At 46.8% G+C, this 23,860-nt stretch overlaps 1 protein-coding gene across 1 annotated transcript in view; it reads right to left on the bottom strand.

Moving 5' to 3' along the window:
- Positions 1-23,860, bottom strand: part of PTPN23 (protein tyrosine phosphatase non-receptor type 23) — a 599,643-nt gene that overhangs the window by 284,737 nt on the left and 291,046 nt on the right. The window contains exons 14-16 of the mRNA XM_086941008.1: positions 14,242-14,307; positions 7,504-7,649; positions 6,476-6,793 (exon numbers count right to left, since the gene is read on the bottom strand). Coding sequence (XP_086797134.1) covers positions 6,476-6,793; positions 7,504-7,649; positions 14,242-14,307 — 530 coding nt within the window. The remainder of the gene's footprint in view (positions 1-6,475; positions 6,794-7,503; positions 7,650-14,241; positions 14,308-23,860) is intronic.

The following is a 23,860-nucleotide window of genomic DNA, read 5'->3' as shown; positions in this document are numbered from 1 at the left end:
TCCTCTTGGTGGGTCTACCTCCCTCCTGTTCCCTGGGGTGCCTCCTGTATGGGTCTGACCGCCATGGGGAGGACTGACACTAAGCAGTCCAAAATTACCTTCGACCAGCGTAGATCGACTCGCCAGGACGGCGCGGGTTCAGACAGTGGTGACCCTGCGACCATCATGGATGCGCCTCCTGCTCATGACCCTGACCTGAAGGCAATTATGCTCGGAGTAAAGTCAACGGTCACTGGAATCGCGCCCAACTGGACCAACTCTCCGCCTGCCTGGACTCAGTTAAGGCCCGTGTTGACTCCCACGACAATCGCTTCCTTCACATGGAGTCCAGGGTCTCGCACATTGAGGATGCCACCACTCAGGACCATCAGAAATTGCTGCAGATGGACAAAATACTAGACATCATCCGGAATAAAAATGAGGATTTGGAGGTGCGTTCCCGTTGGAGCAATCTCCGCATCACTGGTGTACCAGAATCCACCAATATCCCCCGCATGGAGGATTTCGTGGAGGAATTTGTCAAAGAACTCTTCAGTGACATTCTCTCCTCAGTTTTCATTATTGAACGTGCACATCGCTCTTTTGGCCCACGCCCTGGTCCCGGATTACCTCCTCGCCCCATCATTGCAAAAATTCTACATTTCAGAGATCGGGTTGCCATTCTACGTGCAGCACGCGACTAGGGCAAAATCAATCATCAAGGAAACTCACTCTCATTTTATCCTGACTATATTCTCACAGTATAGACTGCGCGTCGCAAATTCCTTCCTGCAAAGCGGATCCTACAAAAGCATGAAGTCTCCTACTCACTGGCCTACCCGGCAAAGCTGAGAGTCCGACAGGGCGGAAAAACGCTTGTGTTTTCTGATCCCCGAGCTGACCTTGCTTTTGCCAAGAAACTCGATAAATCGTCCTGCTCATCACCATCCGGCTCTCAGCTTGCCACAACCGATCACCTCAGTGACAATGATTGATATGTTGTGACTTATTCGCAAATTTTTTCCTGAACGTTGTCTGTTTTTCTTACAGCTTGGCCACCCTGATTCACTGCAGGGGAGTACGCTGAGCTTCACCATGCCTTCACAGGATAATTCCCTTTCCTAATGTTGTTTCCCATCTTTCAAGTTGTGGGTTCCTCGGGTGGGTAGGGGTTGTATCTCAGCCTGATTGGGGGGTTGGAGTGGGTGTGGGGGAGGTGGCCCTTTTGGTAATGTTTTTTGGATTGCCGGGTGGGGCGGTCGGGTTGGGGTGGAGTTTGGTGAATGTACCCGACTACACTTTGTCTGTTATTGCTTCGCCAGCAACTGGGATTCTTATTGCATTTTGGGTGGTGGGTTGGGTTGGGGTGGTTTTTTTCTGGTTTTCCTATTGTTTCACTGCGTGCTTTTCGCTTCTGTGTCCGCGCTTATGATTCCTATCAGTATGCATCACCTTAAAGTTAAGCCTGTTCAGTGCTGCATGTTAGTACACAGCATCTTCTCCTTCCTGACAGTTAATAGTTTCTCCCTCAGCGCTCTCTGCTCCCTGGGGGTTAGCCCCATGGTCTGGCTGTACACCATTGCAGGGCACTGGCAGTTCCACTACGTATTTTATGCGTCTGCCCGGTTCCGCCTCTTGTCAAGTTAGGCTTGTCCAAGCACACACAATGGCAATTTCCGCTCTCTGGCCTCTTGCACTGCATCCTATTCTTAGCTAGTTCTACAACAATATGACTGACATCATATGTTGGACCTGGAATATCCGGGGTCTTAATGATCACCGTAAAGCCAGGCTCATTCACTCACACCTTCAACGGCATAAGGTCGATCTTTGCCTTCTGCAGGAAACCCACCTGCTGCCCGCGACCGCCACCAGACTTCAGTCGTGCTACTGGGGGGAATCGCACTCCTCTTTTTAGTCCTCTATTTCTAAGGGAGTCTCTATATTGATTAAAAGGGGGTTCCCTTGGCACTGACTCTGGACGGACAGTATGTCATCTTGCACGGCACCCTAATGTCTCCACCCACGACGGTAGCTGCTGTATACGCACCTAACTCCGATGACCCCGATTTTTTCACTCATATATGGCACCCTGGGGGGGGGGGGGTGGCTGTGGGGGGGGGGGGTACAGACGGGGGTGATTTTAATGTTACACCTTCTGCTGTCTTGGACCCCTCTGGCCCCCCACTCATCCCACCCCCGCTCTGCAGCTTTACTTCAGTCCATACTCACTGACAAATTGGCATCACTTTTGGCCCGAGACCTGCGAGGGTACTTGCGTCACCGGTGCTCGCGGCTGCTGGTCCCACATTGATCTATGGATTACCTCCCCCGATGTTGTTACATGGCATACCTCTGCAAACCACAAGGTACACACCTTCCCTGATCAAGCGCCAGTCCAGCTTTGTCTTCGCCTTCCTAACTCTCCACGGCGCCTCTCTCCGAACGCCCTCCGCGATTCCGTCTTCTGTGACGAGATCCAAACAGCGATCACCAACTACTTTGACTTGAATGTCGGCTCTGTGGACAGCGCCCATCCTGTGGGAAGGCTTCAAGACAGTGATACGTGGCGAGTGTATCTCGAAGCAAGCTGGTGTCCTTCGCTCCATCTGAGCCTCTTTGGACAAGTTGGAATCCGAGATTAAGGCACTCTATGTCGATCATGCGGCCCAGCCAAGGTCTTAGACCCTTGCGGGAAAAGCATACTGAATTCGCTGAGGAGGCTGATGGTGAACTCTCCTTTCTTGGCAGAGAGGCCCGAGCTCGCCGCTTCGGTGAAGGTGATCGGCCTGGCAAGACCCTGGCAAATCTCTTACGCCCCCGTGCTGTGTTGTATATCACGGCTCTCAGGGATGGTGGCCCTACTAGAACTACCTCCCCAAAAGAAATGAAGGCTCGTTTTATGGACTACTATTCGCAACTCTACACCGCCCGTCCCCTCCCTTCGTGTGAGGCGTTCGAATAATATTTCAATACTCTTGCGTTGGTTTGGTTGGAGGACTACCATCGCAAATTGTTAGATGAGTCCTTCTCTAAGGAGGAGATACTTGCTGCCATAAATAGTCTGCCTAGCGATAAGGCCCCTGGTCTCAACGGCCTTCCCGCCTCGTTCTATAAGACTTTTTCAACGCTTCGGGTGCCACATCTGGCCGCCATGTATAATGATTCCTTTGACAATGGCGTTTTCCCGCAGTCCCTCCAGGAGGCAATGATCACGCTACTACTTAAGCCGGACAAGCCAGCTGACTGCCACAACTCTTATCGCCCCATTTGTCCATTTAACATCGATAATATGATTTTTGCTAAATTATTGGCTTCCTGTCTGCTCCTCCTCATGCCCCTCATCGCCTTCCCGACCAGTCCGGTTTCATCCCTGGCCGTGCCACCGCTCACAACCTCAGGACCATTTTTTCGGTTCTTCATCAAAGCAACCCTGATCTCCCTGTGGTTGCAGCGCTACTTGATGCCACATAGGCATTCAATGCACTTGAGTGTCCGTTTCTATTTTTCCTTCTACTCATCTACTCCTCTATACTCGTCCCTCCGCACGTCTCCGGATAAATGGTCAGGTATCGGATCCTATTTTGATTGAACGCGGAACTCGGCAGGGTTGTCCGCACTCCCCCATGCTCTTCGCTATTGCTATGGAGCCCCTCGCGGCCAGACTTCGGCAACACCATACTCAGAAGGGCATTGGTTTTTTGGCCTGTCCCCTCCTGGTCATCACGTATGCGAATGATATCACGTTGTATGCCCGCCACCCCCGAGATAACCTCAGCCCCCTTGTACACGAGATAATAAGATATGGTGGATTGTCCGGCATACAGGTGAACTAGAGCAAGTCAATATTGTTCCCTCTTACAGATGCCACCAAGCCATTCACTCCGGATTTTCCTTTTGTATGGGCTTTGGGCCCCACCCGTTATCTGGGGATTTGGCTGAGCAGGGACGTAGACAACCTCTGGAGGGCCAACTTTGGATGCGCAGTGGATTAGCTCGAATCCAAAATACCCCACTGGAACTGGCTCCCGCTGTCCCTGGCGGGTCACATAGCTATTGCCAAGATGGTGGTTCTCCTGAAATTTCTCTACCTTTTCTTGAACATCCCCATACCCTTAACTGCCCATTTTTTTCATAACATTGGCTCTCTGATAATTTCTCTAGTGTGGGCTGGCAAGCAGCATAGGATAGCATATGACATCCTCACTCTCCCTATGTCGGTTGGCGGTATGGGCGCCCCATGATTTTAATCTTTATGTCTTAAGCTCACAGGCCAATTTTCTACACTTCTGGATTCACCCCACTCCGTATCAGCCACACGTCATGGTCGAAGCCGACCTTGCAACCCCTTGGCTGCTGAACACAGCCTTTTTGCCCCGGCCAGTCGCCCAAGGGCTGAGGTGGACACGGTCGAGACCCTGCGCTTGGCTTGGTTGGAATTGTGCCGTTTTTCCAACGCCCCTATGTTATCTGCTAACACCATGCCGATTGTACGTCATCCTGCCTTCCCTCCGCAGCAACCAACTGGCATGTCTAAACATGCCAACCGCATGGGTCTGACGACGTGGGCGGATCTCTACCCCGGAAATACGTTTTTTAAATGTATGTTTAATGTTTTTTTTCTTCCTGCTTCCTCCGGTTCGATGGGCACTTTGCTCTTTTATCAGTTGCGGGCCATTTGTAGGGAGCTCCACCCAAAATGTCCCCAACCTCCACCGTAGATTTTGATCCTCAACTTTATACACATTCCCCACTCCCTGCACCACATCCTTCTCTGCTGAGCGCGCATGCGCATGGGGCGAGGAGTTGGGTGTGGACATTTACCAAGCTGATTGGCTGTACTGCTGTAACCAGACGAAGAAACTCTCTCCCAACCATCGTCTTCATCTCATACATTTTAAATACCTGCACAGGCTATATCGCACCCCTGCCCAGCTACACAAATTGAGACTCATACCTATTAATAGGTGCATGCGCTGCTCTGCCCATGCAGCTGACTTCGCTCATCTTGCATGGTTATGCCCCAAGGTGTCGTACTTCTGGCTGGCGGTGTGTGCCGTCATCTCTGAGATTTCCTCTGCATGGGTCCTACCCGACCCACCGCTGTGGCTGCTGGGTTTTGTCAGGTTTTGTCCGGATGCTTCTCGCCGACTGATTGCAATGCTGCTCATTCTTGCGAGGCGTAGGGTGGCCATGTGTTGGGGTTGTAGACCAGGGTCAAGGTTCGCCCATTGGCTTGAGGATGCTTTGAGATGCCAGACCCTATTATCTGAGTTCTGGGACCTTCTGCCTGCGAGGTCTCGTCCACCTGACATATGGGGCTCCCGGTGACATACCTCCTTTCCCGACCACATTCGACAAGAACTGCCTCTCCCGCGCTCCCTGCCGTTACTCCGCCCGCGAAGGTCGCCGGTGTTGGTCAGTGACTGCCCCCCTCCTGGACCATTTTCCTCCCCTGGCCGGGCCTGTTCCTTCCCTTACAGTGTCGCCACCACCATCTACAGCTATTTGTTCTTTATTGTGCTGCTGCTGTGTTGTACAGGACAGTAAAACTGTTGGATTGAACCTTTGTTATGTCTACTGTATTTTGAGAATTGCCTGATGTGTACGACACTCTGATTTGATGCAAAAGTGTACTTTGATCATGCTGAATTTGTCAATAAAGGTTTTGAAAATTTAAAAATAAAATACAAATTGGGGTGACATTAATACAGGGACCCTGGGGATGCCAATAGTAAACTATTTCAATGAATACAATGAAGGCCTAGTAGCCGCTAGATGCCCTTGATAACCCGATAAAAGCCATCGCAGACTTGGATTTAGAACTCATGTTTCTTTGGGATTCTCAACCAACACAGTCCTTTCATGGGTGCAAGTGCATCACTTGTTGGCCTGCTTGCAGGGTCTGTTCTCTGCATGGACAGGGATGGTGCATGAGCGCTTGAGGGCACCACAATGATGACTGATCCTTTTTTGAGAATGTTACATTAGATCTGTGGCTTCCAAGCTTTACTGATCCACAGCCCACTTTTTAGAACAACAAAAGTTTGTGACCTATCTAGCTTTAAAGGACATGAGGCAGGGAGATTTTTTAATGTAAAAAAAGCATTGTGTGGTAGCATATTGTCATTTACAAATAACACATTTTCCAACAAAATGGCCAATAACTTTGCGTACATATACAGTTTTACTGATAAAACACAAATGATAATGTGTGGAAATCGGGTTTCTGTGAATATTTACCATTTGTGCATCACCAAGTAAATGTCTTGCTTTGTTTGATCATATTACATACAATATCGGTTTTTAGCACACTTCACAATCAAAAAAAAAAGTGCATTATTTTTTCTTTCCCAACTGTTGGATGTATACAGGTCATTTACAGGCATTTCCATTCTAACAAAAAAAACATCCTACATTGTCACATTTTTCACTTTAAGAACTCCTCTCAGCTGGCAGAAATATTACATTAAATGAATCTCGGAAAACAACTCACCTTCAGTAAGGGACGGAGAGGGAAGCGCTGCCAGAAGCTGCTCCAGAGGCCCACTCAAGAGTCGTAGATTGCTGATATGCAAGTTCATAGCCTTGTGCAGCTCAGTGTTGGTGAAACTGGCCTTTTCATGCACCTCCATGTACTTATCCCACTCTTTGCTGACCTCTGCAATGCCAGCTGCTGGTGGGCTTCCCTGAGGCTGAGGAAGCTGGCTTCCCAACACTTCCTGAAGCTTTTGGTCTTGAACTTCATTTTCATCCAAGAGCTCTTTAATATCCTTCAGTGTTGCTTCAACATCTGTATAAACTCCTGAAAGGGCTGCAAGTAAAGAAGACAACAGAAGAATCTGTCACTTTCCAATGGAACCACAGAGGAAGAATCAGTACACTTGATGTGGTCAATCTGAGTAAGCTGGCAAAATTACACTGATTATTCAGGGCAAGGAAACAGTCACCACATCTTCTATGCTTCTAATGAAAGTTAGTGGATTCAGAGCACCAGTGCCATTAAGTGTTTCACAGCAGCACAAACCTCTCTGCTCTGCTCACAGGGCCACCTCTAATTCGCTCTACTAAGCTCCCCTATATCCATGTTCAAGGTCAGGTTTTTAGAAACAACAATTTGCAAGGTTAACTTGTGCCATTTCCCCACAATTTAACATGGATTCTCTGCAAGATGGGCTTAGAGCATGCTGTAGTGATTCAGAGAACCTATTTTGAACAGCCCACTGCAATGGCAGCTTTAATTTCAGGGTAAAGCTGAATTTGAAAAGAAAGTTATGACCTAGAGTTACAAATGTTAAAAACCCTGTAAAGAAGCACTGGATCAGCTATATTACTCCTAACTAAAAACTCACACAAGCCATTAACAGTCAAATAACTCCCTGGTGAAGGGTGGAAAGACAGAGGGACTTGTAGAAAGATATCAAACTGGATTCCAGGAGGTGGAATTATGAATATTGCCAGGTCGGAAACCACTAAAAGACAGCAATAGTTAACAGTACCAGCTGCACATTAGTGACGTCTTACCCTGCATGGATTGCACAAGGCTCTTGACAGTGTCTGGTCTGACGCTCAGTGCTGCACACTTCTCCATCAGAACAGGTGGAATGTGGTGGAACAGATCCAAATTATCAACCGTATCTGGGTCTATCTGCAATGAATCAGTGAACTGACTACAGGGGAGAGAAGGAATTGCAATCTGATCAGAAGAGCAATGGCAAACATATGTGAATGCATTAATTACACAATTACTGATGTTCCAAAGTAGCAATCATAGAGAGTTGCTGAACGTAATAAGCAAAAAGAAAACCAAATCTAATTCCTTAAGAGCAAGGTTGCTTTTTCCATCAAACATGTCAATCTAACAGTCACAACTGAAGTAATTTAACCCTCAAATTAAACATTTTCTTTTTTAAAGCATTTGTATTAGTTTTCCAATATATTGTGAATTACAGTAATCAGTTGCACTACACCTCACAGGAGAAGCTTCCAGATAAAGACAACAATATGCAATATAAATAACAATCCCAAATCCCCCAACCCCCAGGTAGCTAAAGTAGAATTAAGATGAAAGGTAATTGAATTAACTAAAAACAGCAATGCAGCTATGGTAGGGTTACACCGAGTCTCAGGTATATGCCACGTGGCTTCAAGAAAGCGCCACTATCACATTCATAAAGCTCCATACTTATAGGCTGTTTAGGATGACAACTATTTATCAGATTGGTGTACCACATCTTATGCATTTCCTACTGACAAAACCGGTTCGGTCTCATCCCTATGGAGATCCAGGAGCAGCCAAATCATCCTCCGAACGTTCATCACTTCTACATGTTTCATCTGGACCTCTTCGGCCACTGCCCATTCCAACATGTCATGCAGCCAGTCTTTATATGTGGGCGGTTCGGTGCTCAACCAGTTAATGGCTAGCTGCCTTTTAGCCAGTACCAGACCCAATAAATGAAACTGATAGCTATGTTTCTTTTGTGCAGGAGTGGGCATTAGGCCCAACAATATTATCCAGGGGTATGCTCGATGTACCAACCAGTGGCCACCCTCATAGTTTGGACTACCTCCCTCCAGAAGGGTTCTATAAATGAACACTTCAACACCACATGAATGAAGTTTGCCTCAGCCACTGAACACCACAGGCATCTGTCTGATCGGGGAGGGTAAATGACATGTAATGTCCTGGGGGTGAGATACACCTGGTGTACAAAATTATATTGAAAACTAGTTTTTGAACTCACTGTACGTGTCTCTGTGTGTATCCTGCACCATTCATATGCTGTGAGTTCTTCCCCCAGCCCCTCCTCCCATCTGGTATGTGCTCTCGGGGTGACCTCCAGGGAGTTTTCCCGGCGAGCTCTGTATAAGTGTGTTATGAACTGCTCACCTCCGAGCATCTCCAATAACCTATTCAGCATCTAGGAGGGGGTTGGGTTATCCGGGAAGCTGGGCCATATCTCTGCGCTGTGGATGGGATTTTGTTGTACTGTAGGAATTGGCCATAGCCCAGCGCAAAGGAATACACCTTATCATCACTTGTTATAAATTGTCCCCTGAGGTATAAGTCGCCCAAGACATCGCAACCTCCTTCACCCAATTTTGGATGGACATGAGGTTTGCAATATCCGCGAACGGTTTAAGTGTTAAGATCTGCATATCGGGTGAGTATGGAGCCCGACGTAGGACCCTCGTTGCAACCCACTCCCAAATGAGGCCCACTTGCCTAACTGAGAATAGACATTCCTGCAGGAGTCGTGCACCACGCATGTGGAGCTTGGGAAGTGTAGATCCCACACCTGGGTCCCCCAACAAACATTTCTCCCAATTATCTTCCTCATCAAACCAGTGTACCACGTGCTGGAGGTGAGCAGCCATGTAGTAAAACTCATGGTTAGGGAGTTCAATATCCCCTCAATTCCAAGTCTGCGCCTGCATGGACAGAAATATAAGTTTCCGTTTTGTGGCCCACAAGAGGTCCACCATAAGACTATCTAATTCCCTGAAATACCTATGAGGGAGGTCATATAGCGCACCCTGAGGTACATAAAAGGAGCATTACCGTTTTTAAAAGGGCCATCCGTCCCATCAGTGTCAGGGGTATGTCATTCCAGAATCGAACAGAGGGTCGCAGACCAGTAATTACCTGCCAATAGTCAAGAAACCTCTGCTTTGAAGTAGCTATCTATATCCCCAAGTAGCGCACTTCCACCAAGAACAGCAGCAGGGAGAGTGGGGGGTGGGGGGGCGATGGGGGGGTCCGCCGTCGCCAGTAGCATCAATGGCAGTAGCTGGGATTTCCATGCGTTGATTGAAAAACCCAAGACCGTACTGAACTGCGTCAAGGCTGCCAATAAAACCGGGACTGCTTCAGCAGGGTCCAGAAGATTTACAAATGCATTATCCGGGTACAAGGAAATTGTATGTAAGGTGTCACCCACCGAGAACCCCCAGGGTTCCAATCTCAATCGCAACACTGCTTCCAGCCGCTCCATTGCCAATACATATAGTAATGGCGACAGAAGGCCACCCTGTCTCATACGCCAATAGAATGCAAAGGCCTTTGTTACTGTGTCACCTGTCTGGACTCTGGCTCTCGGGTTGGTAAAGAGCAACCTGAACCACTGTATATACTTAGGTCCAAAGCCCAGTCTAATTAGCACCTGCCAGATGTAGTTCCACGAGACAGTATCAAATGCCTGCTCTATGTCGAGGAATGCCAGCGCGAAGGGACCAGTTCAGGTCCTGGGGACAAGAAGGACAGGAAAAAGCCTGTGCAAATTATAGATGAGGTAGGAGTCGGGAGGCCAGGAGACTGCTCAGTATCTTGGAATCCACATTTAACATGGAGAGTGGTCTATGACAGCGGCTCCTCCACTGCTTTCCCTGGATTCCGGATCAGCACCACGAGCGCCAAGCGCATAGTATCCGGGAGACACTGAAGATGGTACGCCTCAATGTACACCTCCTGCAGCTTTTCCGCCACTAGGTCAGTGTATTGTGGTAGAATTCTGCCGGGCAGTCATTGCCCCTCACCCCCGGTGTCTTGGCTGGTTTTTGGCGTCCCAAAGATTTCTTCTCCTGTCAGGTCTGCCTCAAGTGCCTCCCTCTCTTCTCATCCAAGATAATGGAAGTCCAGCCTCGCCAGGAAGGGCTTAAAGGTATCTTGTGGCGCCCTGTCCCTCTCTGGGTAGACTCGTTCAAGGTGAGTTCAGATAATTAATTTATGGCCACCTGTGAGGTTCCCTGAGGCACACACAGACAGTATAGGGTGCCAACCAAGCCAACATTGCCCCCGTCTTATCACCTTCTCCCCGAACGACCCCAGTATTCCTGAAAAGAATTATCCAAGGCCTCCTTTACAGTGGCTGCAAATTGGAGTTTATTAATGTCTCTGCCCGCAAGCACCACAGTGGCGACGCTGATATTGTACGTCCTAGTGTCAGTGTAATTAGCAAGGGGGAAGGGTCTGAAATGTACCCACCTAGATATGTTATGTTGCGGGTCTGCGTTGCAAGTCCAAAGTGAGGAAGCAATCACCTAGTCTACTATAGGTACCTAGTGTTGGGTTTCTCTCCCTCCACACATCTATTAGGCTGAAACTCTGTATCAACGTCCATAGCTGGGCAGTCATATGGAGTTTCGTATGGGCTCTTGGGTGGTCCATGACCTAACACTGCATCCATTACACAATTATAATCATCAGTGATCACCCTGTCAGTAGTGAGAAATGAAGCTGTGCCCACTCCCACATCTGTGAAAAAGCTCGGAATGTTGATCACAAGACAAACCTCCCAACCATCCAACACCCTAGACAACACCACAAAACGGTATTCCAGGTCCGCCACATACCCCTGAGGTCAAAACAGTACACCCAGTGCCACCTGAATCAGTACCCCTCATGCAAAGCCAGAGTATGACATGGCATTTTGCAGCCCCCCCAGCGCTTACGCAAGGCGGGAACATAACCCCCCCCCCCCCATACATGTGTTTCTTGGCGGAAGGCAATTGAGACGCGGTATCACCTGAGGTAAGTGTAAACCCTACTATGTTTCTCTAATTGAGCCAGTCACATAACACTTCACGTCAGAAATCTGTACATCTGTTCAACCCTTTCTAAGTATAAATCAGGGCTAGACCCGCGACTAGGCACCACCACTGGCATTTTCTTGCCACAGCGGTCAACATCATCCACCCGAGCTACCAATCATCGAACAATAAGAGAACGTTATCCAAACCCACATATCCCTGAACTACCCCCGCCCCATGGGCAGCGATGCAAACCAGTTCCGCATTAAAACGAGTGAGACAAAAACCTGCAGATTCCGCTGCATACCCAATTTCAGTTAACTGAACAGCTAAAAAAGTAAAAAAGTGGGAAAAAAGATACTAGCTGTCATGCAATGCTAGCGGTCCACAGAGGGCGTGGATAACTAAAATAAGCACCCACAGTGCTGCTGTGGCCTAACAACCCCATGTCCCTATGACAGTCTGCTGTCTAGCTGACCCATCGGAGAGTGAAAAGAAAAAAAGGAAAGAAAAGAACATGTAGAAGGAAAGCGACATTCCCCAATGTGCCCCTCCCAGCATATCAGCCCAACTAGAAGTATCAAATGCAGCGTCTGCAAGCGTGCAGGCAACTCATTCCAGCACCCACTGCAGAAGTATCTACGGGCCAGGCTCCGACAGAGAAAGTCCCATGGTGTATGTTCTCAATTGAGGCCATTCGAACATGGTTCACCACTGGTACTCACTGTGCCCCAACAGGGAGTAGTTGGGGCAGGTCCTCTCTGCAATTTTGAGGTTAGTATCCCTCATTGGAAAAGCTGGGACCCAATCCATGCGCACCTTGTCGACTTGCCTGTGCTAAGGCTTGCTGGCTCTGCACTACTGAGATCGTGGGGCTACAAAAAGCTCCAGCCTCCAGCATCTCTTCTTGCCAAGATATTCGTTCTCATCACATCCTCTGCAACATGAGCCTTCATTTTTGGTGAGCTGCTCCAGGTCCTCTTGCAACTCCTGTGCCTTCGGCCTGTGGGTTCTATCGAGGGTCTTCTCTTGCTTCAGTGGACTCCCCTGCTTGCTGGGTGCTCGCTCTCACTCTCCTGCACTTGGCAAGTTCCTTGGACCTTGCTGGTCTCAACATTGCTCCTTCATTGTTTTCCACATCTGTTGCTGCTGCCAAGGCTTGTTAGTGCTCCCGCCAGACACCGATCCCCTGTTTCTCAACTTCCAACGTGGGACACCTTGTGAATCACTACTGGTCTTCTCAGCGTCCTCACAGCTGCAACAACAATGTCACAGTCATCACTCCTGCATCTTCCGTCATTGGTGGGCATTGAGCTTCCGTGCATCCAGGTCACCTCCGAGTGGCATAAAGTCTGTCCCCTCTACTTGCAGGTTCTTCTCTTCAAGAATCCACCCATGGATTCCACTCTACTACTGCATAGTCTTCGCCAGCTGCATCTTTTCTGAAGTCCTCCATTGTGGTCTATGACGGTTTGCAATGTCACTCCGCATCTATGCAGCTGGCTTCCCTAGAGTAGGTGTCCTGGTTCCTGGGGAAACCACGGGTGGGGTGACTCTCCAACCTTTTTTCTTCCACTGGGTTTCTTCAGGGTCCACTGGTCAGGGCCCTTCGTCAAAACTGCAACCACGTCTTACCCGCTGACTTCCACTGAGTAAGCGGCTGTGTTTCCACTCTTCACACAGCCTCTGTGGGGTTCCTGGGTATTTACCTTGGGTGGTTCCTTGAGTTCCCAGTTCTTCTGAGTCTCCTGAGCTATGTCCCGACTTCGGTCGCAGTTGGCACTCCACTTTCTTAGTATATGGTTTGGTCTCCCCCTGGAGCCCACTATATATTGGGCTTACTTACCTCTTGCAATTGAAGTATTCTTGTATATTAGTGTTGATATCTCTCGGTAGGAGATATACCAATGTGTTAGTGAGTGTTTTGTAATAACCAGACACATTTGTATAGCTACACTGTGTTGTTCTTTTTCATCTAACCAGCTATACATGATTAGTACTGGTAAAACGAACTGCTTAACACTCCTTCTGGGCTAAGCCTGAAGGCTGTTCTCCACAGCTACCACTTTGAGAACTTTCTACGGTTGGCTAAGACCACTAAAATCACAATAAGGTTATCTGGATTAGTGCATGGTGTTTCACCTTAATAAGTGTGCACCATATACTAAGAAAGCCAGCATCCTACATTCACCATATAAAATGCTAAACCCTGCAAAAATAAAGAGTAATACATGCTGTGTTTTAAAGGAAAGAATATCTAAACTTGTTTTCCAGTAAGACAGTTAATTGAAGGTTTTCTGTGATTCACTTCACAGCACAATTCTGTATGTTCGAGAGCAGTGTGCTACAGATGTTTTTTTCATTTATATATGTGTTGCTAGAAAGGACACAAAACAAGTTCACAAAAAAGTAGTTCCTCATACTCCTAGAAGCACTGCAGGTATGCTCTAAAAGGAAAAAGAATGGCAGTCATTATCAGAACATACAACAAACTGCACTAAACAGGATGGTGGGTATTTGTGGTTGTTTTTTCATAATTACAACAATTATACTCCTATGACTCGTATCAGGACATTAAAAATGGTAACAACGTATGGGGCATGTAATAGCACTTATTTTTGTGGCATGGGTCCCTTGCAGAGAGCAATAATTTATTTATTTCAACCCAAAAAAACTAAATTAGTTAGAGATATACTAAAATAAATAAACCAATTTCATACTTGTACTTACTCCAGTATTTCATTCTTGGCATCTATCTTCGCCATCAAGTCCCGTAACAGCTTGGCTTTCTCCTCGCTAGGTAGTAAAAGGAAAGCAAACATTTATACATCAGATTTCCATATATAACTTTAACCAGCACAGTGGAAGACTATAGTTAAGAAAGACCTAACTCTTGTCTCCGCAACATTCTGATAAAGTGTTAAGGGTTTTTTAAGCAGCTATTCATGGATACAGATTCACCAAAATGACAGGGGTAGTAGAAGTGACAACACACACCCTTTGACTGCAGGGACATTGCAGGAAGTGAATTATTAACTTTGAATCCTCCCAGGAAGTGACCTTGATCCTAATTACGTACATCACTGTCAATGGTGAATAGACTTACAAGTGCACACTTACTATAATATTACAACAGTCACTAAAAGAAAAAAACGTCTATTTTATATGCCACCCTTTTTTAAATAGGGTGTGAACATCATGGAAACATTACACGTTACTCCTTATTTTATTTATTTTAACATTATATGGAGGAGGTGTGGCCTGCAGTCAGACGAGCATGGCATCCAACCGATCAGCTTCATAATGGATTCTCCCTAAAAGGGGCTGGATATGCATAGGCAGTCCTAGCTGGGAACCACTGAAGAGTTGCCTGACACTCAAAGATGACGAGGCCCATCATCAATGACATTAGGGCCCCAGTAAGGAGGAAAGACAAGTGTAGAACCCCTGCAATTGGAGGGGTTGCGTGCCACCATCTTGGGCCTACGAGTTTTCCACCGGCATGTAAACGAGGTTGTCGCTCAAGTGCTTGCCTAACTTGTGGAGATGTGGGATCGGCGGGAGCCTCCATAAATAGAAACTGAAGACCAGGATACCTTGAGGTCATCTACACTATCCTGCCCTGCTGATGTGAGAGGCCCCCAAAACAACTAGCTGGGAGGGCGAAGCGGGCCTGGTGAGCAGTTGTGGCTGCTCTGCTGAAGGAGTGGGAGAGGTGTGTTGCTCTGAGAGGATTCCTGGCTCTGTCTTTCGGAGGCTCACCTTGCTGCTTCTTGTTTAAAGCTCAAGCTTCATGGAATTCAGCTTCACGGGTCTGACATGAGCCCTCTGGATAATTAATAAGCCTACTGGGTGCCTGAGGGCTGCCTCCTATAAGCTGCGTTCGTGTCCTACATGAGCAAGCGAGCTAAACAGAAAAAACAACTTCGAGAGTGCTGGAAGAAGGTGACACCCAAAGCACTGCAGATGCCGCCACAGGCTCTTGCCTCTTTGAGAACACCTGTGAAAGGGGTACAAATGGTTTGAGTTTATGGCACTTAATATAGCGCAGCGGCTCACTCCTGAAGAAGTATTTCAGTGCTTGTCCTCAGAAACAGTACAGTGCAGTTAAAACATTCACGTCTTTAGAAGTTTTTTGAATTTGGAAAAGTCTAGGCAAGTGCAAATTTGCAGAGGAAGTCTGTTACAGTGCAGTGGGGCAAGGTAGCAGAATGATCTACCTTCGAACCTGGTAGTGCATATGCGAGGAATCCCTAATAAAGCCTTGTTTGTGAACTTAAGCAGTCTGGTGGACTGATAGTGACATAATCTGGTGTACAGGTAAGGAGGTAACAAGTAAATAAGTGCCTTATAGGTCAAGCAGCATACCTTGTAGAGGACGCGTTTCCCAACAAGCAGCAAGTGCAAGGTTTTCGAAATAGGTGCGGAGGAAGCGGGTGAAGGGAAGTTGCATGTCAGCCGAGTCGCTGCGTTCTGCACAACTTGAGGTCTAGACAGCAATAACTCATTAGCTGCCACTAGCAGTGAATTCCTATAGTCCAGGCGACTCATGATTCGTGCCTGGGCTGGGGTCTTTTTTTGAAGTGGAGGGAAGCCATGGAAAGGTTTTTCTTAAGAGTCTGCAGATTAAGATTGAATGAGAGAGAGTAACAAAAGCCATAGGTAAGTCCCGTAACAACAGCATGACCGATGTGTCTGCGTCTAGTGACAGTCTGATGGTGTCAGCGACTGCCACTAACGCAGTCTCAGTGTTCTGATTCGCTCTAGAAACAAGATGGTGAGGGGTCCAGAATCTTGTACTCTTCCAAGAAAGTTGCAAGCTATTTATATAGCTTTCCAAAGTTCAGATCAGTCGGAGGTTGGAAAGAAGTTCTGGGTTGCAAGTGTTTTTTAATTTTTTTTTTATAGGTGGCACCTGGGCAGACTTCAACTCTGCTGCAAGTTTGGTTGAATCTAGTAAGAAGTTATAAAGAGCAATAACTGATGGCCAGATGGTATGGGCTAGGGAGGTGATACTGGGGGCATAAGTCCAATGGAGACCCAGATTTCGCATGCTAGTCCAGAGAGCATGACTCAGATTTGTCCAAGACAGAGGTGACGTTCGGGGAGGCAGTCTGAAGTCAACTTTATCCTCCAACTGTCCATGGTCAACCGGAAAGTTCTTATAGATGGTATTGACCCTTTCTTCAAAAAAGTCAGCTAGTGATTTGCAAATAATTTGCAAGGCTCGGATAGCACTGTTACAAGCTTGAGGCTTTACAAAATTACTTTCTTTGTCTGTGGTTGTTACAGTTTAAAATTGTAGTTTTGACCTGCCTGTGATTGCCTATTTTATCACATGTTTTGTGTTTTAAACTTGTGGTTTTGACCTGCCCATGATTGCTTCCATTTAACGTGTTGAATTGTGGGATTTGATGTCCAACCTCTGTAGTTTATCCCTCTCATTCCTTGGTGACAAATCTGTTTGTCCTCCAAATTTCTCCTTTGCTCTGTGCTAAGACCTGTATGTTAAAACAGTGAACTCCCGGCCACCATTTTGTGTTCATAAGCCAGTGAAACCAGCCCCCCTGCCTCCCCCCCCCCCCCCCCCCCAGCAACAGGGATATTCTACATCAGAGGGTGCTTCTGTGAGCTTTTTAAACTGTGTTTACTAGGGCCTGTGCACTTCGTTTTTTGGCCAGCAGAGGGAGTAAAATTTTATTCAAACAGTATTGTTAGATTTCAAGTTAGTGAGGCCTTTACCTGCAGTAGTCTATATTGTGGATTGAGCCCGTCTCTTTTATCCCAAACCCCATACCACTACTATGATCGCCAAAATAACCCTTTGTAGACTATCTCCTACTCTACCCCTCCTTGCATCATCTGACACCTCTTTTTACTATACCGATCCCCTAAAACAAACCTTTCTAAACTTTTCCCTCTGACTCCTCCCCTCCAAAACCCCCTTTTACTCATCCAAAAGCCTCCTCCTACTGCTGAGACCTAAAAAAAAATTAAAAAAAATAAACCTTCATTCTTATCCCTCCACTATCCTTTTCAATCAAAATTAACAGACTAACATGTTCACTTCTCAAATTCCATAATCAACTATACTAATATACTACCCAAATAACTGTATAACATATCCACTACTCAAATTACTTCATATTTATACTATACTAATTTTCAACACCAATCCTTTATGGGTTCCGGAGTGGCGTGCTACTCAAATTACTTCATATTTATACTATACTAATTTTCAACACTAATCCTTTCTGGGTTCCGGAGTGGCGTGCTACTCGCCAGAAAAGCGCTTCAACACCCATCAGGGGTAACAAGTGCTATATGAATGCAAATCTTTCTTCCCCTTTTATCCCTCTGCTATCCTTCTCACTCCAAGTAACTGACTAATATCCACCACTAAAATGACTTCATATTTCACCATATTAATTCACCACTAATCCTTTATAGGCTTCCTGAATAGCGCGCGTCAACAAGCACTATATGAATACAAACTTTTGTCCTCCTCTATCCTTCTGCTATCATTCCAAATAACTGACTAACCTATCCACCACTTAAAATGTACTTGCATGTTTCACTATACTAATTCAACACTAATCCCCTATGGGTCCCGGAGTAGAGTGCTACTCAGCGAAAAAGCACTTCAACGCCTCGTCTGGGGTAGTAAGCGCTATATAAATGCAATTACAATACAATATAAGCTTCTCTATCGGGGGATTTGGTTGAACTCCATCTGTGTTTCAGGTGTTTGCGCTTAGATTTTTCCAAGTGAAATCTGTAAAGTACCAGGGGGCTTTACCTCTGGTTGCGGTCGGTGACATTTGTTTAAATGGTGCAAACAGATTGAAAGCCTGTGTAAGGGCATCGTGGTACGTGGTATGCAGCTAAGGCAGAGTTAATTTCTGTGAGCGGGATGGTACCCTCCAAGCTTGCATCAGTGACTCGCATGATAAAAGGAAAATGCTACTTACCAGTATGCATCTGTTCTAGGCATGTAGAGCTGCAGAGTTACACACTATGCATAGATGGCCACCTAGTGTTGGGCCCGGATGTTTGCAGTTTGTTTTGTTGTAGAAAAGTCTTTGGAAGACACGGGATAGGTGACTCCTCCTTTGGATGATACTGCGCATGGGCATCGGCTCCATCCCCAGATTGTTTTTCGTCATTAGGGAAGTGATGGAGATGTACAAGAGGTAATGATGCCCATGTGATTTATATCTAATTAAGATAATACTGGAACAGATAAGGGTAGCCGGGGAGGCGGGTGGGCGTGTGTGACACTGCAGCTCTACATGCCAAGAACAGATGCATACTGGTAAGTAGCATTTTCCGTTCGAGGCATATGAGCTGTAGATTACACACTATGCATAGATTGTATAGCAGTACCCACACCTAGCGGCGACCACCAGTATCTGTTGCAGTTGTTTGAAACAGTGTTTTTAGTACAGCCTGGCCCACAATGGCTTGTTTAGTTTTCACATCTACACAGTAATGCTTTGTGAATGTGTGCGATGTAAGCCATGTAGCTGCTTTGCATATATCATCTAGGGGAATTTTCCCTAAGAATGCCATTGAAGCCCCTATTTTCCTTTTAGAATGGGCTTTTGGAGGAGTTGTTAATGTACGTTTGGCTTTGTGGTAACATATTTGTATGCATTTAACAATCCACCTAGCGATCCCTGATTTTGATATGGGGTTGCCTTTATGTGGCGGTGAAAAGGACACAAAAAGTTGTTTTGTTTTACGAAAAATTTGTGTCCTTTCGATATAGTACAGTAATGCTCTTTTGACATCTAAGGTGTGTAGAGCTCTTTCTGCGACTGTTTGAGGCTGCGAGAAAAATACGGGCAGCTCAACTGATTGATTTAGATGGAATGGTGAAATGACTTTAGGAGGGAATTTAGGATTAGTACGAAGAACCACTTTGTTATGATGCATTTGCAGAAAAGGTTCTTGAATGCCGCTCGTAGCCGCAAACTCTGCCAGGACACTCAGTTGGGCTACCTAGGAGGACTGCAACGTCCAAGAGCCCCTGCTCCACGCACCTGAGGCTACTGTGACTCCGCCCTCAGCGCCTTGATTACGGCTCGCGGCCCCCGATTCGTGGTAGCCGCTCGTAGCCGCGAACTCTGCCAGGACACTCGGTTGGGCTACCTGGGAGGACTGCAACGCCCAAGAGCCCCTGCTCCACGCTCCTGAGGCTACTGTGATTCCGCCCTCAGAGCCTTGATTACGGCTCGCGGCCCCCGCTTCGCGGGAGCCGCTTGTAGCCGCAAACTCTGCCAGGACACTCGGTTGGGCTACCTAGAAGGACTGCACCGCCCAAGAGCCCCTGCTCCATGCACCTGAGGCTACTGTGACTCCGCTCTTAGCGTTACTTATTTGTGTGCAGTCACCGCTGCGCGGGCTCGTGCCAGGAGAAGCCCGGGTCAAGGGCGGGACCGTCTGTGGCCATACGAGGCTGGGCTGGGCCACCCCCCTTTCGACCGGAGTCCTAAGAAGTGAGACATTTGTGTACTTTTAATATATTTACCACAGTCTATTAGTACCATTGTTGACTGGGGCTTGGAAAATTATATTGTTTAAACCTTTTCCTACAGTCACGACCTACCTTGGTGCATTTTGCTATGGCGCTCCGCCCAAGGAAAGGGAAGAAGATTACCCATGGTAGCATTGGGGGAACTGTATCTGGAACTCTAGAACAGTTTATTACTAGAGCAAGAGTCGTATTAGAACATGAAATTGCTTTGACTGAAAAAAGGTTGTCGCTAGAGCCCCTACTATCGAAGAGATCCTCACTGGGTACAATTATGGCTGCCGTAACCCCAGAGCAGCACCAGGACTATGGTGATTCATGCCCGGGAACTAGTATAGAGCTGGTGGGGCCAGATGGGTCTATTGTTTGTAGTTCATTAAACACAACCACAGACAGTATTTCTGTATTAGGAAATAGACAAAGAGAATCTAATATCTCTACCATCTCCAACCCGTCCCCCGTGAATGCGGTAACTGCACCAAAGACTGGAAAAGTTAACAAACCACAACCAACTACTGGCAAAATAAAGCGCGGGGAGGGACCCAAAAGGGTAGATGTGCTAAAGTAACAAAAATCACCACACCGACCCAACCAATACATACTATTGTGAATCCCCAAAAATCCACCACTGACTGACTGAAATAGAATAAACAAGCAAACATCCTGCTCGCCTGCAGCAAACCAACTCCCAAGGGTTTCATGGAAACATTAGAGCAGTTATAAAAATCACTGATGCTACCACTACTTGAAAGGATAAAGCTAATTAATGAGAACGTGGGGAAATTGGAAAGAGCTGTGATGGCAAATTCAGCCACACTGGAAAAAGCAGCGGTGATCATTCAGGGTTTTGGGCTCCCGCCACCCGTGAGAGTGGCTTTCGATCCTACGTGTCTCCCAATAGCTATCCCGCAGGACATACCAACCAGCCAAAATGACCAACAAACTTCTAACGTAATTGAGAATGGTATAGTAAAAATAACTGTTACGGATCATAATAGAGAGGGAACTGAAGCAACTGGTAGTGAAGCTAGAAAAAAGTTGGTAACCCCTGAACGTAGTGCAGATTTAGAAACTAAAGGGAAGAATGCACTGCAGAGGGAGGGCTTGCCATTGAAGCTCCCATGCATTAATTTACCTCCAGAGTCGGTACCATACACGGTAATTCTGTCCGGTGTACCAGGGATCCAAAACGATAAACAGGAGACCTATAGAGAGCTGAAGAATAAGGTCATCTATTGGCTCAACAGAAATAGATCGCTTCCAGCTCACATGAATGCTGAGATTTTGCATGTTAGAAGGGTGGGCTGGTTGGGGCACAGAATCAAGGATCTAGAGGGCGATTGCATAATCGTGAACTTTAGGGACCCCAGAGTGGAAAGGCACATATGTTATGCAACCGGGAACTGGGGAGCTGGTGGAATACAAACCCATGATTTGAGCTTTTTCTATCCGAGTCCTTTTTTTGGCCCGAGCTCCATTCAGCAAAATAGGTGGGAAATTATACCAAGACGCCCAATCACTGCATGTAGACAGGAGTTCAATATCCCCCTGATGAACCGACTTGAGTCACTATGTGGCTTGGAAGGGATGGACTGACTGGGCTCACGCCACAGGGGAAACAGGGCCGATTGGTATAAGGATAATGGAATTAAAGACTGGGCTGAGCCAAAAACCAGAAATAGCATCAATAGGGCGACACTTGATATAGGCTGTGAGGTTCCAAATGTAGTCCCTCCCCCAATCATGGAAAGTATCGGTGTTTTACCTGGACATGACAAATTTGAGGGTTCCCACGTGACAAATCCACCATGCATAATCTCTAGGACAAATCTGGGAGAGGTGTTAGCAGGGGCAGCCAAGATGAAAAAAGGAGAGTATAAGAACACGGCTCCTGGGCCTTTTGCAGAAGGATGCCTCAGTTTGGGCATTACCCGTATTATGGACCCCCAACAGGCCACAATTTCTCCCCAGCCTTGCTTAGCTAGTGACAAACACAAGCTCTTGTTGGTCTCCTGGAAAATTGCAGGCCTTAAGAGCAAAACATCTATAGTAGAATGGTCAGACCTGGTGGAAAAACACGACATATTGGTATTCCAGGAGACGTGGGCAGTGGACCCTATATATCGCCCAGGGTACATTAATTTTTGTAAAGCAGCAGTTAGAGGTACAAAAGGCAGACCCTCAGGGGGTTTAACTATCTGGGTTAGGAAAACAATTAACTATAGACCTTCTGAACTAGTAGTTGATAGCCCGGATCTTCTTGTTATAAATCTGCATCGGCCAGACCTACAAGATATCGTCATAGTAAATGTGTACACTAGAGGACAGCCTGGCGGGCGTGGCTCTGGAACCTTCATAGATCTGGATACCTTTTTTGATTCTGTTAGGCCTGACAGCAACATAATAATTGCAGGGGATTTTAACTGCTCGTTTGAGCCCTTACATTGTGAAGGAGAAACACTCCTGATAAAGGAGGATGTCCAGTGGAATATTCCTCTCCTTGACCTTAAGCCTATCAAGAAATGGTCTGAATCTGCATTGCAGTGGACGGGTCTCTGCCTAGAGCGCGGCTTTAGGGCAGCCAATGGTCGGTCTATCTCAGACAAAATAGGAAGGGCAACCTTTGACAATGGCTCACATAATATTCGAATAGACTACATCCTTATTAAGATTGAGTACTGGGGCCTACTAGAGGATATGGTGATTTTGGATCGCCCGGAGAGCGACCATAACCCCCTTATAATGAGCTTCCAACTAAATGGAGGTTCAAAGCGTAACACCCAAACAGAGATAGCCACCGCCGATGCCCTGCTTACAAATGATCTTCGCAGGATGCATTGGACGAGGATCGCTGTTGACCCCGGGGTTCTGGAAGAGATCAGGTTAAAAGGTAACACGGACTCTGGGAGTCTTGCGCTCACTTCCAACCCAGGAAGAAATTAATGGGAAAATAATCAAACTACATGAAGATCTTTTTAATGAACTTAAAGCCCATTTTTCCAAACCTAGTAAGCCCCAAAAACTAATCTGCCAACCCACGAGTAAATCATGGTATAATAAATTGTGCCGGGTTTCCTATGGTATATTGGCGCTAGCTATCAGGTCTAAAATTATCCCCGATATTAGGAGGGCTAGGCAGAACTATCGTAAAGTCCTGAACCGGGCCAAACAATAATGGGACAACCAACATTGGCTTGAACTACTTGCTGCTAGCAAGCAGAAAAACTTAACTAAGTTCTGGCACATAGTTAAATGGGGTAATACTCACCAGTCTCAGGTTCCCACAAACCATGTCCCCACTGAGGTTTGGGTTGAGCATTTTGAGTCACAGTTTTCTGGGCTGGACTTGAATAACTATCACCTCCCCTATGACCTCTGTCCCATGCCCATTACACAAGCCATAACATTTGACTGTAGAGAGGTTGAGGATGCCCTGAAAAAGATTCCCTGTGGAAAGGCCCCGGGAATGGATTGTATCCCAGCAGATCTCTTCAAGTACGATCTAACTAATTGGGTCCCCTACATCGTATTTCTGGGAAATGCTATTGCCAAGGGGGCAGGAATCCCGGACTCTTGGCGAGGAGCTGAGATCTTGCCTATACATAAGAAGGGGGACCGTTCCATTCCGGGGAATTATCGACCGATTAGCTTGATCGACTCTATACAGAAAATTGTTGCCAGGATGGTCCTGGCTAGAATTCAGAGCTGGATAGAGCTGGAGGATATATTGTCGCCCTTGCAGGCTGGGTTTAGATCTTGTATAAGTACCATCGAGCAGGTCTTCAGGTTCCTACTGATTTACTGGAAAGTAAT

Source organism: Lissotriton vulgaris, chromosome 10 (genome assembly GCF_964263255.1).
Source record: "Lissotriton vulgaris chromosome 10, aLisVul1.2, whole genome shotgun sequence".
In the NCBI taxonomy this organism is placed as follows: Eukaryota; Metazoa; Chordata; class Amphibia; order Caudata; family Salamandridae; genus Lissotriton; species Lissotriton vulgaris.
This window is presented reverse-complemented; position numbering and strand designations above follow the sequence as displayed.